The sequence below is a fragment of the Leuciscus leuciscus genome (assembly GCF_965113295.1).
Source record: "Leuciscus leuciscus genome assembly, chromosome: 7".
In the NCBI taxonomy this organism is placed as follows: Eukaryota; Metazoa; Chordata; class Actinopteri; order Cypriniformes; family Leuciscidae; genus Leuciscus; species Leuciscus leuciscus.
Genome location: NC_138731.1, coordinates 11871833 through 11889221, shown reverse-complemented (window position 1 = coordinate 11889221; position 17389 = coordinate 11871833). Strand labels below are relative to the sequence as shown.

Genomic DNA, 17389 nt, shown 5'->3' with positions numbered 1-17389 from the left:
GGGCCAGTGTGCATTACAATGAGAGTACCAAGCAATATTTGTTAAAGGGGTCCTATAATGCACTTTTCACAAGATGTTAAATATGTCTCTGATGTCCCCAGAGTGTGTATGTGAAGTTAAGCTCAAAATACCCCACAGATATTTTTATAGCATTTTAAAATTGTCACTTTTTGAGGGTGAGCAAAAACACGCCATTGTGGTGTGTGTCCCTTTAAATGCAAATGAGCTGCTTCTCCGGGCACAGAGGGTGTGTGTGTGTGTGTGTGTGTGTGTGTGTGTGTGTGTGTGTGTGTGTGTGTGCGCGTGCGTGCGTGCGTGCGTGCGTGCGTGCGTGCGTGCGTGCGTGCGTGCGTGCGTGCGTGCGTGCGTGCGTGCGTCTGCGCACTGAAAATTTCAGAAACTGTTCTGATTTTAAATATTCAAACCGGACAGAGATGGAGAGACTATAAGACTCAAGTGACAACATGTAGAATGCAATAGGACATTTCTGAATGGTTTGTTGATAAATTTATGTAGCTGATGTGGAGTTAACTATCTTCTAGTCATTGATTTGCATATTCTGTCATGATAATCTAAATCGTGTTCCCGGGGGTGGGATTTATGTAAATTTTAGGGTTAGTGTGAAGAAGCTCGTTGTAGTCCCTACCAGCCGTTTGTTGTAGTCCTTAAAAAGTGATTTCTGTAAAAGAAAATATCACCCTTTGCTTTGAAATTTGAGCAGTGTAACTTTGCAGATGTTGTTTACGCTCAAACTGCAAAATTACACACTAACTAAAGTTAGATAAGTAAAACATAATCAACCACCCCTTTAAATCGTTGAACATCTTCTGACATCGTTCTTGTAGATCATATCACTTGAAAGACACAGGCTGCTTGTGCAGGGCTGAAGTCACTGACTGTTTGTAATTGGCTGCTCTGTTGACTGTTTCGGCCGCAGGGAACACGTCATGTCATGCAAGACCAACACAGATCTGGAATTTATATTTTGGGTCCATTATTGTCACCACCATAGTCATCATCTCTGTCACACCGACTATCTGGAGACCAGCCAGAAAGTCTCTCTCTCTATCTCTCTCTCTCTCTCTCTCTCTCTCTCTCTCTCTCTCTCTCTCTCTCTCTCTCTCTCTCTCTCTCTCTCTCTCTCTCTCTCTCTCTCTCTCTCTCTCACTCACTCTCTCTGGCTCGTTCATGCAACATCACTCCCCCTCCATCCTACTAACTTGGCAAAACTACAAATGTTCATAATCAGCTAGTTGGTGGATTGTCTGAATGTTTTTTTCATTCTTAAGATAGCCCTGTATAATTAGTCATGTCCACCGCTCTTGATCAGGAATATATAAATATTCAGTGCATCCCATCAATAGGGTAACAAACAGATATTCAACAAATAAACGATAAAAGATATATTAACTTTTATTGTCAAACACTGTTAAAGTCTTTATAAGAAATGTTCCAATACTTGGCGGTTGTAATTTGAGCACTTGAACTCAGTGAGCCACATAAAGTTTATTACTGTTTGGTCTGAAATATTGTGGCTAGTTTGTGGGATCCAACAGTTTGTTGAGGTTTTTTTTTCTATAGCAGCTATTTATTAAAGTGGCCATCTGTTCTGACAGACACGCAGGAGTTAGAAGCACACTGTAATGAATAAGCAACAGACTTTAGAAAAAGCTTTAATCTCACAAATAAACCTGTGGATTCTGCATATTAATGGGAAAATTGCTCACAGCAGGGGATTCGTCCAAAGTGATTGTCTTGAAATTCATTGTTGAAGTGAATTTGCACATAAACTTGAATCAATAAACATGTATTAAATGTATAAAGAGAAACATCTCAGAGAAGGTTTTACTGTGCTGACTGTTAAAGCACAGTATGCTTCTAGCATTAGGGGTGTAACGGTTCTCTGTAAAAATCAAACTGTATCGGTCTCCAGTCACTCTTACTTTGTTCAATGCGAGTGCCGTATATGAGCAGTCATTTATGCCGTCATCACTCGGTGTTGATAGCACACGAGCGCAGGTGGGACCTGAACAGCACACAGTGCTATCTGTGTTTAAACTCATTTAAGCCTTTTCAATTTAAACATTCAGTCACAAGAACACGTGAAAGAGAACTCAATATTTGCACGCTGTCTGAGACATGGCTTTCTGTGTGCGTTCTTCGGATGAGTGCACACACAAATCTTTTCACAGCACGCACACAGAAAGCCATGTCGCATGTCAATGGACAAATTCACACAAAACATTTTCAGCATGCCCATTTTGGAGCAGTATCAAAGCAAACATATATGTCTTAAGTGAACGTAACCAGACGAGAAAGAACACGTGTATCAGTGTATTGGATCAGTGCATTATTCTTAAAGTGACAGCAGACTAATATTCCTCCTGTCTGTGTTTTTAATGTTAATCAAACAACAAAAGACAAGAAAATCACTCACTGCTCTTGACTGAATAGCTTTTGAAATCTTTATTTAGTTTATACAGTGAATATCATACACAGTGTTATTTACTACATATTTACTCCTTATTATTACTACAGTTAGATTTACCTAAATAACCTGAAGAGCACTGTTTATTTTATTGTATTTATGTGTGCTGATGCTTGTAGTTTGATTATTTGTTGACAGTAGTTCTTTTGGTAGCACGTACAAAACCGTACCTAAACTGTGACAAAAACCAAACCACGAGTAATTTGAACCGTTGCACCCCTGACTAGCGCATTGCAACAACTTCTGAAGCATTTGAGAACTGAATCTCTTTTTAAATGCTTCCTTTGTTACCTAGTTGGTTCATTGTAAGAAAGAAAATGCATAGAAAAACAGAATAGGTAGTAGTAATCTGCCAGGACATTATACGTTTAAGTTACAGACATTTCCTTTAACCCTAAAACACAGTAAAAGGCAATGCGTAATTCAAAATACAGGTAAAACACCTGTGAAAAATCAATATGGAAAATTGCATCATATTAACACAGCACATTGGGCCCTATTTTTGCAGGCTTTTCTTAGAGTGTTGTTGCACAACTAGTCAACAGCCCTAATACTTATGTAACTAGATCTTTCAGCTGATTTCATAAGAGCTTTTCTAGTATAAACAAATAGCACTAGCAATATAGCATGACAAAACTTTACATCACTGTTTTGTTGCATTATTTTGCACAAGTCTGATTCATTAATCCATTAATATTTCAAGTTTCTATTTGTAGTATAAATTAAGATGCTGTTGAATCATAATCTGATAATTCTATCATTTAAACCTTATTTCTCTTAGTAGTTAGCTACTTTGATTAGATGCTGTCCACCTCTCGCTAAACACTGCTCTTCATTTGTCCACCTGTTTTCAGTAGGTGAGATTAGGCAGAGCACTGTATCGTGGGAAAGTTTAGTTAACCTGCTGCCAACTTTTGAAATCCTCTTAATGTCAGTGAGAAACAGAGTAACTTTAACAGAGTTTAACAGGATGTACTTTCACACGGGACAGTAACAGACTGAGACTTTAAAATGATACTTATATACTGTCCCGTCTATTAGCATATTAGCATCCATGGTATTATGGTTTAAGTCTTGGTGATGAGTTGCGTGGATTTCCCTTCATCCTCCTGAGGTGTGACTGTTTTGAGTTAAAGACTCTTCTTATCAAAGTCAGATTTCCTGTGACCACAGACACTATAGGGATAGATGTGTGTGTGTGTGTGTGTGTGTGTGTGTGTGTGTGTGTGTGTGTGTGTGTGTGTGTGTGTGTGTGTGTGTGTGTGTGTGTGTGTGTGTGTGTGTGTGTGTGTGTGTGTGTGTGTGTGTGTGTGTGTGTGTGTGTGTGTGTGTGTGTGTGTGTGTGTGTGTGTGTGTGTGTGTGTGTGTGTGTGTGTGTGTGTGTGTGTGTGTGTGTGTGTGTGTGTGTGTGTGTGTGTGTGTGTGTGTGTGTGTGTGTGTGTGTGTGTGTGTGTGTGTGTGTGTGTGTGTGAGCTATTTATCCACAAAAAAAGTATAATGGTCTCTACAAAAATATTAAGCAGCAAAAACAGTTTTTCAACATTGATAATAATCAGTAATGTTTCTTGAGCATCAAATCATCATATTAAAATGATTTCTGAAGGATCATGTGACACTGAAGACTGATGCTGAAAATTCAGCTTTGATCACAGAAATAAATTACATTTTATAATATATAATATATAAAATAGAAAACAGTTACTTTAAATTGTAATAATTTTTCACAATATTGCTGTTTTTTAGTCTAAATAAATGCAGGCTTGGAGAGCATAAGAGTTTAAAAAAAAAATGTATCTTACCTCAAACTTTTGAATGCTAGTGTAGGTTTGTTAAGTACAAATCTGAGAATGCTAAATTTAATTAGGTTTTTTTAATGTTTTTTTAATTTTAATAAAAATATAATTGCGTCTATGATTTTCACTACTGTGTGCGTGCGTGCTTGTGTGTGTGTGTGTGTGTGTGTGTGTTCTTTGTGAATTTAAGCACTTGGGATTAGATTTTAACAAGCCTGTTTCGATTCCAATCATCAGACGTTGCTGAGAGCCTGATGTCAGAATAGTTCCAGATTGGCCTGGAAATCCTCCCGAGTGTCTCACTTTAGTTTTGTTCAGTAGCTTTGTTTGGGAGGGTTCAAGAATGCAGTCTGCATTGCACTCTTATAGAGGACAGACCTGTGTTAGTGTGTGTATGGGGTTTTTGTGTGTGTGTATGTGGTTTAGTGTTGTCTCTGTGTGCTTTTATCTGTGTGTTTGTCCGTGCGTGCGTGTGTGTGTGTGTGTGTGTGTGTGTGTGTGTGTGTGTGTGTGTGTGTGTGTGTGTGTGTGTGTGTGTGTTGTTTCTCAGCATCTCTGTTCAGCAGTGTGTGTGTGTGTGTATGGTCTGGTCTGCACATGCTTCATTTAGACATCAAAGAGCACTGCTGATGATTTTGCCTTACAATCCAGCCCTTCTCCTCCATCTGTACAAACAAACCCCGACGGCTCGGCCCGGCCCGAGACGTGTCAGGTGATCACGCACGTGAGCGACGGGAATCAATACGCCTCCCGCGTTTATACGACTAAAAACCCTTTTAGCATCTCTTTTATGTAGTTTCTGAAGCTCGTTCTGATTTTCAAGGGATTTAGAGGTGCTTTTTAACAGGCGGCCTGAGTCTTGTCAAATTAAAACCTCTCTCCGAGAAGAATTCTCAGCCTTTTTATCTATCAAATACAAACATTTACGAAATGCAAGGCAAATGGTACAAAATAAAACTCAACCCCTTAGTGGTTTATTTTATTGCTTTCTTTTTTCTCTTTTCCACCCAACAGTCTATAAGACAAATCAATAAGTCCTGAATAAAGGATTATATTTGTGCAAATCTTCAGAGATTGATGTCCCTCCCAGCTCAAACATGCACAATAAGAAACATGCAATGGCTTGTAAATTATTTCTTGCCATCCTTTGACATTAAATATATAATACTCGGCCCAGCCCGACAAGGTCTTTTCTTAATATTTAAAATAATTTGAAGGTCAAGATAGATAGGTATATAGATTTTTATAACTATAGTGTACTGACAATACAGTTTTATATAATTAGTATACATAGAAATCTGCAAAATGCGTATAAATCATTAAATGTTTAACTTTAATATACACCAATAAAACATATTTTCCAAGTTGCCAGACATAAATAAATCGTTGTCCATTTAAAATTAAGAGACCATTTTATTTGTCTTTTTCAAGATATTATAAAAATTCTTTAAAGACACTGTTTTACTGTTGTGGTATGAATAATAATAATAATAAATACTTAAACTGCAAGCATAAGGTTAGGCTACACTTATTATAGAAATGTATGATAAAAACGAAAAGGGCTTAAAAATAAATGCTCCAGATAAATAAGGTTTTGAGCTTCAAATAATATCTTCACATTTATTTGAAATTTCCTATGACATGATATTCCTCTCAATTTAAATGTTGAATATGAGTCCACACACATAGGCCTACAACATAAACATTATGATCACATTTCCTATGAAAGTAAACATTTATGTACAGTTTTTGTTTTTACTTCTCTTTTAATCTAACAGTAAGAGGGAGTGATTTCTTTAGATTCCACTTTTGACACCTGTGTGTTACTGTTGCCTGTTTCATCAAACTTTAACTTTAAGTCAAGATTCAAAATGAACTGTTCTAACTTGAATCAAACCAAATCATAAGATACATTTCAATTGGATCACTAGTCATTCACATGGGCCATTGGTGCTTGGACTCTGACGATTGCTGCTTGCGGCTGTATTTTGGTTTTAATCATAGTATAGATGAAGTATAGATGATATAGAATAGATTAAGTATAGATGATTGAATGCTTGTTTGCTTTGGTGTTGCCACCCCTCACAGCCCTCATGCCACCCCCTTGCCACCCTATAAATTATTTTCTAGATCCACTCCTGTTGGAAGGCTCTTTTATCCAAAGTGACTTGCATTGCGTTCAGTTCATCAGAGAATCAGACCCATGATCTTGGCATTGCTACCGCCATTCTCTATTTTTGCTGTACAGGAATGTTTTTTGGGGGTCATAAGTGACAAAGTTGGTGGAATGATTGATTGACAGTACGTGGTCCTTCACAGTTGTCCAAAAAGCATCCGAATCATGTGTGATTGTGGAGTATGGATTTTCATTCAAGGCTTGTGTGCCTGACTAGTCCCAATAATGTTATGTTTATTGAGAAGAGGAGAGGTCCAAGCACTAAAACCTGAGGTACACCAGTGACTAGTCGACTACAGTGAGTATTGTTGAAGACTGTGCTGCAGCTCTTGCTTTTAGTATTTAAGTATTGTTCGAAAGATTCTGTTTCAAATGTTCTGAATCACACAGTACATAATTAAATTCAAGGAAGTAAACTATTTTTTAATTATTCTCATCCAATATATTTTCTAATCTTTTCTTGACAAAAGTATGACAAAATAATTGCTCACAAGTCTTAAGTTTGTGTTTGCTTTGTCATGCGCCATGGGATTTAATTTTTTTATTATTATATTTTGTAATAGATGGTCGAATAGCTAATAGATTGCACCATAGGTTTTTGTTGGTACAGACATATATCGATATATCACAATTATTTGTTTCCCTATATTCCATGGATAGCCTGAAACTGGCCTTTCTCAGTGCAGTTAGAGCCACTTCTAGATGCAAACTGTGCAAGATATGGTCTCTTCCTTGCATGCTGAGTCTCTCTCTCAAAATTAGCTAAATGTTTTAAATGTATTTACGTTAGCACGAACGTAAAGTGACTGCCTGATTATTAGAAGGTTCAGATAAATCCCATGCTTCATTTTTTTTTTATATAAGATCTGGCCAGTTCAATAAACATTTCTGGGTAACGTTTTTCTAAGAAAAAAGGTTACATTTTATCCTGATTTTATGGAGTGTTGTCCCATCTTTGTCTGGGGTGTGATTCTGTGCTCCAGAAGTGTGGTACACAGGCCTTAGGCGGGATGAAGAGCGTTTAGATGGCTTTTGACTGCTTGTGTGATGCTGGCCTATCAGAGGAAGAGCAGCAGCCCTGAGGGAGAGCTCTGGATCAAATGGTGCTGATTTCCCAGACAAAGGGGGAGGATCAGGCACTAACCCACATGTGTGTGGTAGTGGGACTTACATATCACTAATAGCTCAAGGTCAAACTACTTAAAGGCTGTGTTAGGAGAGTATCCTACTGAAAGGCATTGCTCTCTCTCTCTCTCTGTCTGTCTCTCTCAGTGGTTTAACTGCATTCACTTGACATGCAAGTTCAGTTGCATGGTATCACATTTCAGGTTTTTACATGAAACTTCATTCGAAACTCTTTTTGCTTCAGTAGCACAACTTATTAAAGGTTAGTTCAACCCAAAAATCACCAATGAAGATTTGTGTCCCTCCATTGACAGCTACGCAACTACCACTTTGACTAATCAAAAAGTTCATAAAGAGATTGTAAAAATAAATCCATATGAATGGAACACAGAATTAATTTGTGTTAACCGTTTGATTGCTAGTGCCATTGTTTTACTGTTTGAGCTACAGTACTGCAGTGTGCGCAAATGTGAACCGATGCATTGTTCACAGTAAGACCTGGCACAAGTTGATAAAGTAAACAGGGTCAATTATGATTTAATTTTTAGTTAACAAATTTCTGATTTAGCTTACCCATAATTATAGCTTATAATTTAATTTATTAATTAATTATTTCAATATTAATATATATTTTTATTAATCAATTTTCCCAGTATTTGATTCCATATTATTGCTGGTAGGGAATATTCCTCTGTGTGTTTAGCATCTGGATGAAATTACTGAATTATTCAGAACAAATTTGTTCATAAATGTGTTTTTGTTTGTTTTTTATCTCTTATTTTTATTCTATACAGTTATGTTCTCTCTGTTTGATCTCTACTCATTGGGCAAAAATAGTTCTGTCCAAACAGAATTTTGATTTACTATCATGAAATGACTTGCAGAGCAGTTCTGTTATATGGAAAGGTTGCAGGTCCTTGATGGGAAAAGTCAACTTTTGCAGAAAGAAAAATTGAATTTAAAGTTTAAAGCAGTAGCTTCATGTGACACTGAGTGCTCTTGACCCATTTGGAGAACTTGTGGACCAGAACTGTGCAGTCATTATAAGTGCATCAATGTACAGCAGTAGAGCACATCACCCGCTCTTTAAACATTTCTGAAGCAGCAGAAAGTCAAATCTATGCAAAGCTGAATTACACCCAGCGAGAGAAAGACTGAACTTCAGTGCTTTGAAGTGTTAGAAGGATAGAGATGTTCTTCGGTCTGTTCAAAGCCATCACGCCATTCTGTTCTGTTACATCACTGAACTCTGTTTTAGAGACGATTTACAGTGGATCTGGAAAGATGATGAGTAGAGAAGCTCTGCCTCGTCGAGATGAAACAGGCCCAGATATTAAATATACATGCTGGTGTAGAAAGGTGTCCTGGATTTCTGCTCATTTTGTCATGTTTGTAGATCTGAAAGGTTACGAGTGAACACGAGGAAGCAAGACTCTCTCTCTTTCTCCTCTTCCTGACATGCTGTTTGATCTATGATAATTGTAATCCGATAGAATTTTGGGGGATCAGATAGTTGGCACTCATGTTTGATTGTGAAAAGTACACACTGCATATTTAAAACTACTTGAGCTTTTATATGATAACATGAATTATAAGAAAAGCGGTTTACAAGTTTATACAAAACTGTATAAATATATATTTAACTGTTATTTTACTTATATTTTAAATGTTTTCATCATTGGTAATAATAATAAATGTTTCTTGAGCAGCAACTCAGGATATTAGAATGTTTCTGAAGAATCATGTGACACTGACGAATTATCTTTTAATTATTTTATATTTATATTTATATTGTAATAATATTTCACAACATTACTGTTTTTACTGTATTTTATCAAATAAATGTTGTTGTGGAAGGGTTTATCAATATTTTTCTAAACTATCATATTTCAGATTTTCTCCTTGTGGAAAAAATGGATGAAGAAAAAATCTGGTTACCCTTTATTTTAAGGTGACAGTTACATTGTACTTAAATAAGTAATTAGTAATTTTAATTAACTATATGTACTTACTATAGAGTTACAGTTAGGGTTTAGGGTTACACTTTATTTTAAGGTGTCGTTGTTACAGTGTAAATATATATTTAAGTACTGAGTAATATTAATCAACTACATGTACTTACTATAGGGTTAGGGTAGGATAAGGATTTGGTTTAGGGTTAGTTGGATGTAATTATGCATCATTTACTGTTATTACTATGGTAAGTACATGTAACGTAACAAGGACACTGTAAAATAAAGTGTTACCGGGTTTGGTTTAGGGTTAGTTACTTGTAATTATGCATAATTTATTGTTATTACTATAGTAGGTACATGTAGTAATGTGTAACTACGTCATCTTAATAAAGTGTTACCAAAAATCTTATCTACTTATACTTATATATAATCTACTTATATTTGAGAAGCCTGTTGACTTGGACTTAATGCCCCGATTTACTCACTGCAAAGTTCTTTTCCGTTCGTCATTTAGGGGTAAATAAATACGTGAGCAGCGATATACTGTTATCGAACAAACGAACAAAGTTTGATTTTGTTCGAAATTATGTCACATCAGTTCGTTCTTTGATTCCGCTTAAAGTTTCGCATTAAGGCTCTGTTTACACCTGGTATTAAGATGCGTTTTGGTCGATCGGATCACAAGTGGACGAGGATAAATACAGGAGTAAATGGGGTCTAAAATGTTTTGGAGCTTGTCCACTTTCAAGCACTTCCAGATGTAGTTGAAAACACATTCAACCGGATTGCTTTCGTAGTCAGGTGATCGAATGTGTTCAAACAGACACAAAAGACCATCTACTCTCTGTCTACTGATCTAATGGGTGAACATTATGGGAAGAGCTCTAGCCAGACGGGGTTTAAACTTTGTTGGCTGAAGACCCAAGTTTGGTTTGAAGATGAAAATCATAACAAACACAATGTTCTCTCACCATTCCTGATTTCTAACACACACTCAGTTCGGCTTCAGATCAGTTCGGTTGAAAAAGCTGATGCTCTCCGTGTGTTTTCCATCATCTCTGTGTGCGTTCATATGTAAATTACACGAGCTTATTTTGTCCATTATATCGAAAGATATGAAAAAACACATACATTTACCCACCCATAGACCCTCCCCTCGAAGAAATCAGGACAGAAGTGGTTGAAAGTGGACAAAAGAGAGGGATTAAAACACCAGGTGTGAACGGGAATGTGTCTCCCTCGTCTACTTGTGATCCGATCGACCAAAACGCATCTTAATACCAGCTGTAAACAGGGCCTAATTATAAGTCAGATCATTTTTGCTACCCTATAACAACAGCCTCAGTATTGCAATGACAACTTTTGCATGGACACCACTCACATTTTCTTCTAAAATGTAAAATCTTGCCATGTATTAATGTTAAGCGTGTGCATGTGATGTATTTATGTTGCAGCTGTCAGCTTTATTTGTGCTGCTCTGCTTATACAATTCCTTCAGGGCGACACAATGGGAGACGTGTCACTGATCCGTCCCGTGTTTGTGTGTGTGTGTGTGTGTATGTCCCGCAGGTCCAACGGTGAAGCTGCATCACCGATCCCCTCGGCGTAGAGGACAGCAGCCCAAGCTCCTGAACAGCCCGGAAGACAGTCTTTATTACAACCATCTCAACGTGAGTTCAAAGCCTTTCATGGAAGCCTTTGTCTAACTTTGTTTCCAGATGATAATACAATTAAAGCTACCTGTGCCAGACCCCCGAGCCCCCACCCCCACGCCGCTCTGCCGTTCTGTTGTCTCCACCATGTGCTTTGGCGCTTTATCTGTTGCTTTCATGTGAGGATGTCTCCCTTCACGGTGAATAATTGATGTGGTTTATCAAAGCCGAGCAAGATGCCTGCCTCATCAGCCTCAGCCCCACGCGCTTTGATCAAGAAAAATTATGCTGTGACTTCTGATATTATCAGCATCTGCACACATTCAACACAAAATCACTTTGAATTAAAAATTAATGATTCTCTCGCGCATGTTCCTTGCTTTCGCGCTTGTCTTTTCTGAAGCTTTTCTAACTCCGAGCGCGTGTGTGTGTGTTTGTCTGCGTGTGTTTGCGTGCGCTGGTTCTGTGTCCTCTCTGCAGAGAAGTCTGGATTATCAGGGGAGCAAGAGGAAACCCAGAAAACTGGGGTAAATAACAGCTTTCCTTCTTCGTATCTAAACACCCCACCAGCTCAGGAGGGGAGCTGAGAAGACCACAGCTCTGTTTGCTTCTCATGCAAATTTGCAGCTGAAAATGCGAGCTATTTAAGAAGCCTTTTTATGTGTATTATTTTTGGGAGGAGAGAAGACGTGGTATAAGAATGCATGTATTAATTGTGAGATATGTGACCTCACAGTCTGTGAAGTTAAGCCTGGTTCCTCTAATACCTCGAGCAGGCTGTATATCAGCGCTCTTTATTAAAGGATTAACCGTTTGTCGCGTTTTCTTTTATTTATTTCATATTTTTAACCCCTGTGAAAAACCTTTCTTGTTCTTAGTTTGTTACTTTAGTATTTTTTCACAGTTAAAGTGGAATAATGGAATGGAATAATAAATAGCAATATGTTTTATTAATTTTAGCGCCTGTAATTTTTAGGTGTTTCAGAAACAAATGCAACTGACTGACATGAAAAAGAAAGAGAGAGTAACAGTTGAAAGGTCATTAAAGTATCTTGTAATGGAAACGAGACATGCAGCCAATTTAGTTTAGAATGTAATTAGGGAATTTGACATGTCTTGCTATTTTTAGAATGTTTTTAAAACTAATTCTAACAGTATTTTGCGAATTCTTCAATCATTATTATGCATACAGTTTTTATGATCTCATATTAGTTGAGAGATTATGCTCAAGTGTTGCACTTAATTTTCCTCACCATAGAATAATTTCAGTGAACTACTGAGGACACAATAAAAATCAAGTTGAATTACTATTCAAATATGTACTGATACACCCATAAATGAATTCTTAAACTCATTTAATTTACAATGTGGAGCTCTGTATCAGTGTATCAACTTCACAGTATGATTCCCAGACCATTCAGTTATACCACGCCTAACAATATATTCTAAAATAGCTTCATAAAACAAAAACACAATTTTCTTATCAACCCCATAAAAGCACAGCCTACGTAAAAAGTGCAATCTCGGATGTGTTTTTAAAGGAAATAACAACCAGTTACAGTATAGCCCCTAAAATATACCCTCTTTCTTATGTGATACAAGGCAGGGCTGAAAATTGTCCCGAACTAGACTAGATTTCCCTCAGTGAATCTCTGCCATTTCCACCAGTATATAATTAATACATTTTACTGTAAAAACTTGACAATGATTTAAAAAATGTCAATGTTGGAGCCATAACTTAACTCCAGAAACTACCTTATCTCACTCTTAAAAATGACTTTTGTTCTTGTAACCTTACAGTTAAGTTAATTCAGTGATATTAATGAATAATTTTGACTTGATAGATCCAGTTAATTTATATATTACATAAAGCATATTTTTACAGCGTGCGCTCTTTTTGACTTCAAGTGTCTGCGACTCTTATCACGTTTCTCTCTCATTTCTCAGGCAAATCAAGCTCCTGGATGGAGAGGATGAATATTATCAACTACTGTCCACAATAGAGTCGGTTCCTGAGGAGGACGTTTTATCTGGCCCCTCCCCAAACTCTACTGCCCCTCCCACTATCTCATCCAGATGAGCTGTGCTCCGCCCACCTCTTAGACTCGCGCTGACAGCTGGTAAGAGCTCCACAAACAGCAGACCACTGCGTCTGTACACCATTAAACGCACACTACCAACTTATTGGCTTAGATAATTGTTACATCATGATTCTAAGTATTTAAAGGGATAGTTCACCAAAAAAAATAAAAATGTATTTGTCTATACAATGGAAGTCAATGGTCACCTGTTTGGTTGCATTACTCAAAATATAGAATTTCATACAGGTTTTTAGTAAATTATGACAGAATTTTCATTTTTGATTGAACTATTCCTTTAAAAGCAATGACAATAAGCCATTGCAGGTTGTTCTTTACAATGATTTTACCATGATTAAAGATGACATGAAAGCATCGCTGTTAGCTTTGAGGCCATCTACACCCTTGTGAAAAAAGTACACATTCTATACACTGCAACACTTTGAACTCTCTTTAAGTGCACTTAAGTGGCATTTTATTTAATTAATATTATCTGCATGTACAGTTTTTTTTATATATATATATATATATATACTTTTAAGATTTGAAGTACATTCATCACAATTATGCACACTTCTTTTCCGCTTCTTCTACACATAATGGTGTCCCAACCAATTAAATTAATAATAATAACCTTATTTTAGGATAAGACCTTTGATTTGTCCAGCCCAACATCCTGTTCAGAAAATATGCCATCCCAGTAAATTAAAATGTTTTCGGACGTACGTTTATGGGGTCTTTATAGGGTGTTGATAAGCGTGAAGCGTGGTTCAATCATGCTCGGCATCAAGTAGCTTATTGCTTTTTTTAAAAGAGCAACAGAAATAGAATAACAGCCAGCAGTGTTTATTAAAATTAGTCATATTTATTTATTTAATAATATTCTTGTACCAGTATTTGGTTAGTGTACTGAAAATAATCATCATGAATGTCTGAAATATCATACATTTGCTCAGTACAACGTGTAAGTTAAATATAAATGTTTTATTTTGAGAAAATAGTTAGTTGATACTACGATTGCTTTCAGACCCTTTTAGCCTTGAATATGATCACAATATAGCACAACTTCACATATTTTATTGCGGAATTAATTTGGCTTCAGACATGGCTCATCCAGTCTGACTTTAGACCTGAACAACCTTTAGACCTTTTTTACAAAGATGAATTATACAGGACACTTACCTGGCCACAGAAGAAAGGTGGTACTTTTTGACAATGCTAACAGACCTTGGCACAGTACTAGTGTCAGTGAATGAGTACTACTAAAAAATATAGCAAAACTGCGCTTCAGAGAAACAACAAATCACTCACAGACTGCTTTGTCTCTTTATTTCTGTGCTCTTTTTTTTCCACCTCTTTTTGTGATTGTAGTCTTGTTTGGTGTGGCAGACTGTCAGATCAGACACGTTTTGCCCTAATACACATGACAAACAGTGCAGATGTCACATGGCATGAATGAATGAAGAATTTAATGACAGAGCTCACTGATTTTTGGAGACGTTGGCATCCTGTGGTGTCATAATAGTCACTCAGGACACAACAGCAGTTATTTTCAGAAACCCTGACTTTCTATTGACTTTCTAACCATATACATACAGTGGCCCCCAAAAGTACTTGGACACTAAAGACACACTTTAAAAATTAGATGAATTCCATTGATTTATCAAAGCAAGTGACATTTTTAGTCAAGTCAAGTCACCTTCATTTAAATAGCTGTTTTTACAATACAGATTGTTTCAAAGCAGCTTCACAGTGATAATAGGAAATAAATGCAACAAAGATTGTTTTGGCTGTACATCAGTTCTAGAAAAAAGTCATTGTCCAGCTTACATAAGTTTTTGATTGATTCATTTCGGTTGAAAAAATCATTAGTTATTGACTTATGTGGGCCGCTTAAAGGGATACTTCACCTCTGGAAAGATGAATGTGTATTTAAAATAGGTCATTTATGTAGAAGAAATGTGAAGAAATTTTTGAATTTGGAGCTTTCTAGACTGAGAAAAGCCAGAAAATGTATTTTTGGCTTATGTGGATGAAAGACAACAACTCCCAGAATGCACTTTCTTCGCTGCTCTACGAGGCCACTCCCAAGCCACGCCTCCCGGTTAGAGAGCGCAGTTGAAAACAACAAGGCTATGCTACTAGTGAGTCTCCGTGACGAGTTTTCCCGGAATATCGAGATCGCCCAAAATGTCCGGGATTCGGCTTTTGCGTTCTACAGTCGCCATTCATCATGTTTACTGTGGCGAGCAGGACGAGGCTGAGGGCCGCGGGAGAATGGCGCGAGGCCGGTGGCGTGATTACTGAGACGCAGCGGTCTCATAGGCTATCTCTCACGGAGGAGCGGGAATTTTCTTAGCAATGTTAAAACGCACATCAACCGATCACTTGTTTAGCGTTCATGTAAACACTACATTCAGATTCACCAATCGGAATGAATTCAGTTAGATTGAAACAAAAGGTGTGCATGTAAACAATGAATGGCGACTGCAGAAAGGCCGAATCCCGGACATTTTGGACGATCTCGACGGCCGGACATGTCCGGGAAAAAGAGGATGGTAACCCCTACTACTCAGCTTTCTCCTACTACTCAGCTTTCTCCACAGAACAAGAGCCTGCTAGCTTAGCTTCCAAAGAAAGACGGCTGAAACTGTACATTCTGTGAGTGAGATCCCACCTCCTATGGGCGGGTTGAACACATGCGGGACGAGCTCCTCCTACTGGCTGTAGTCTTTAGCCTCTGGCCAGAAAATCCTCCGATGATGCAATATGACGATTTTTGCGTCATCGGAGGATTTTTTTCAGACAAAAAATACATAAATCTCTCATCTCAGGGGGATATGAGGGTAGAAAGCATGGATATTCGAAAATACTACAGGTTTTCTACTAATACAAAGCTTAATGCTAATTCCTGAAGTATCCCTTTAAATGACACCGTTTTCAACTGAAAACAGAAACTTTTAATTTGTTCTGGCCATTCATTTACACGACAACAGCGTTTTGGTGGCCAGAGAACGCAAACTTTGAAGTAGGTTTCAAGTTTTTGAAAAAACGTGAATCTGTGAAAATGGCGATGGTCAACTCATTTTGATAACATTTTGATACAGAGGAAAAAACTGTTTGTCGTGAAAAAAACTTTTGTCTATTTGACACAGTCTCTGCTGACACTACAGGGCTGCGTTGTGGTCGTGTCTAGGTGCAGGTATTTCATCTGATCTTGGCCCGGGTCTGGCTGACTACAGTAAAGCTCAGGATAAACAGAGAGACTAATATTAGCATAGAGTTACTACATGTGGTTTTTTTTGGTCCAATAATCAGAATCTGTTCATTTGATTCTGTAATCTGTTAATTTGAGAATTGGTAAGTTTCGTAGGGGCGCGAGGATACATAGAGCTGAGTATCATCAGCATAACAGTAAAAGCTGATATCTCTCAAGGGTAGCATGTACAGAGTGAAAAGCAACGGTCCTAGTACTGAGCCTTGAGGTACTCCATATTGAACTTGTGGTCGATATGGCACCCTTTCGTTTACTACTACAAACTGATAACGGGTCATCATTTGTTCATCTGTATTATATCTGTTTTTTTATTTGTTGAACATCAATAAAAAATGTACCCTTAAATCGGTTTTAGAGTGTTCTGTATTTACTAATTCGGGGAAGAGACACAGTCTCTATATGATGATATCTAGGTAAAAGTTCTCTGTGTTTGGATTTAACTGATTTCTGTGATGTGAGACAGCTAGCAGACGGGCTGTTTAGCCAGTCTGTCTGCTTCCTGACTTGGGCCCCAGTTATTCAAGGTTCAACTCTTAATACCCGAGGAGAGATGAATACCATCTCTTTTTAACAGGTCAGGTCTGCCCCAAAAACTTTTCCAATTGTCCATGAACCCTATATTATTCTGTGGACACCACTTTGACAGCCAGCCATTAATTGGGGACAGGCTGCTAAGTATCTCATTAGGGGTGTGACGATAACCGCATCACCGCAATATCACGTTAATGAAATGCCTACCGCGGTGTGAGGTCATCACCGCACTTTTTTTCTTTTTTTTTTTTTGCTGAAAAGTTACAGGAGTGCATATGGTGTGTGATATGAACTATAAACACATTAATATTTGC

At 37.5% G+C, this 17389-nt stretch overlaps 1 protein-coding gene and 1 long non-coding RNA gene across 7 annotated transcripts in view; one reads left to right on the top strand and one right to left on the bottom strand.

Moving 5' to 3' along the window:
• The window catches only part of myo3b (myosin IIIB), a gene marked incomplete at its 3' end in the record, with an annotated part of 170651 nt that overhangs the window by 138878 nt on the left and 14384 nt on the right, over positions 1–17389 (top strand). For all 6 annotated transcript variants that reach the window (XM_082176050.1, XM_082176048.1, XM_082176047.1 and 3 more), the window contains 3 exons: positions 11107–11207; positions 11670–11716; positions 13137–13309. In XM_082176050.1, the coding sequence (XP_082032176.1) occupies positions 11107–11207; positions 11670–11716; positions 13137–13269 (281 nt within the window). The remainder of the gene's footprint in view (positions 1–11106; positions 11208–11669; positions 11717–13136; positions 13310–17389) is intronic.
• On the bottom strand, positions 13788–16545 carry LOC309503580. The gene is made up of 2 exons (XR_014207751.1): positions 16203–16545; positions 13788–15171 (listed from the first exon to the last, which is right to left on the bottom strand). It is a non-coding gene; the product is annotated as an uncharacterized lncRNA (long non-coding RNA).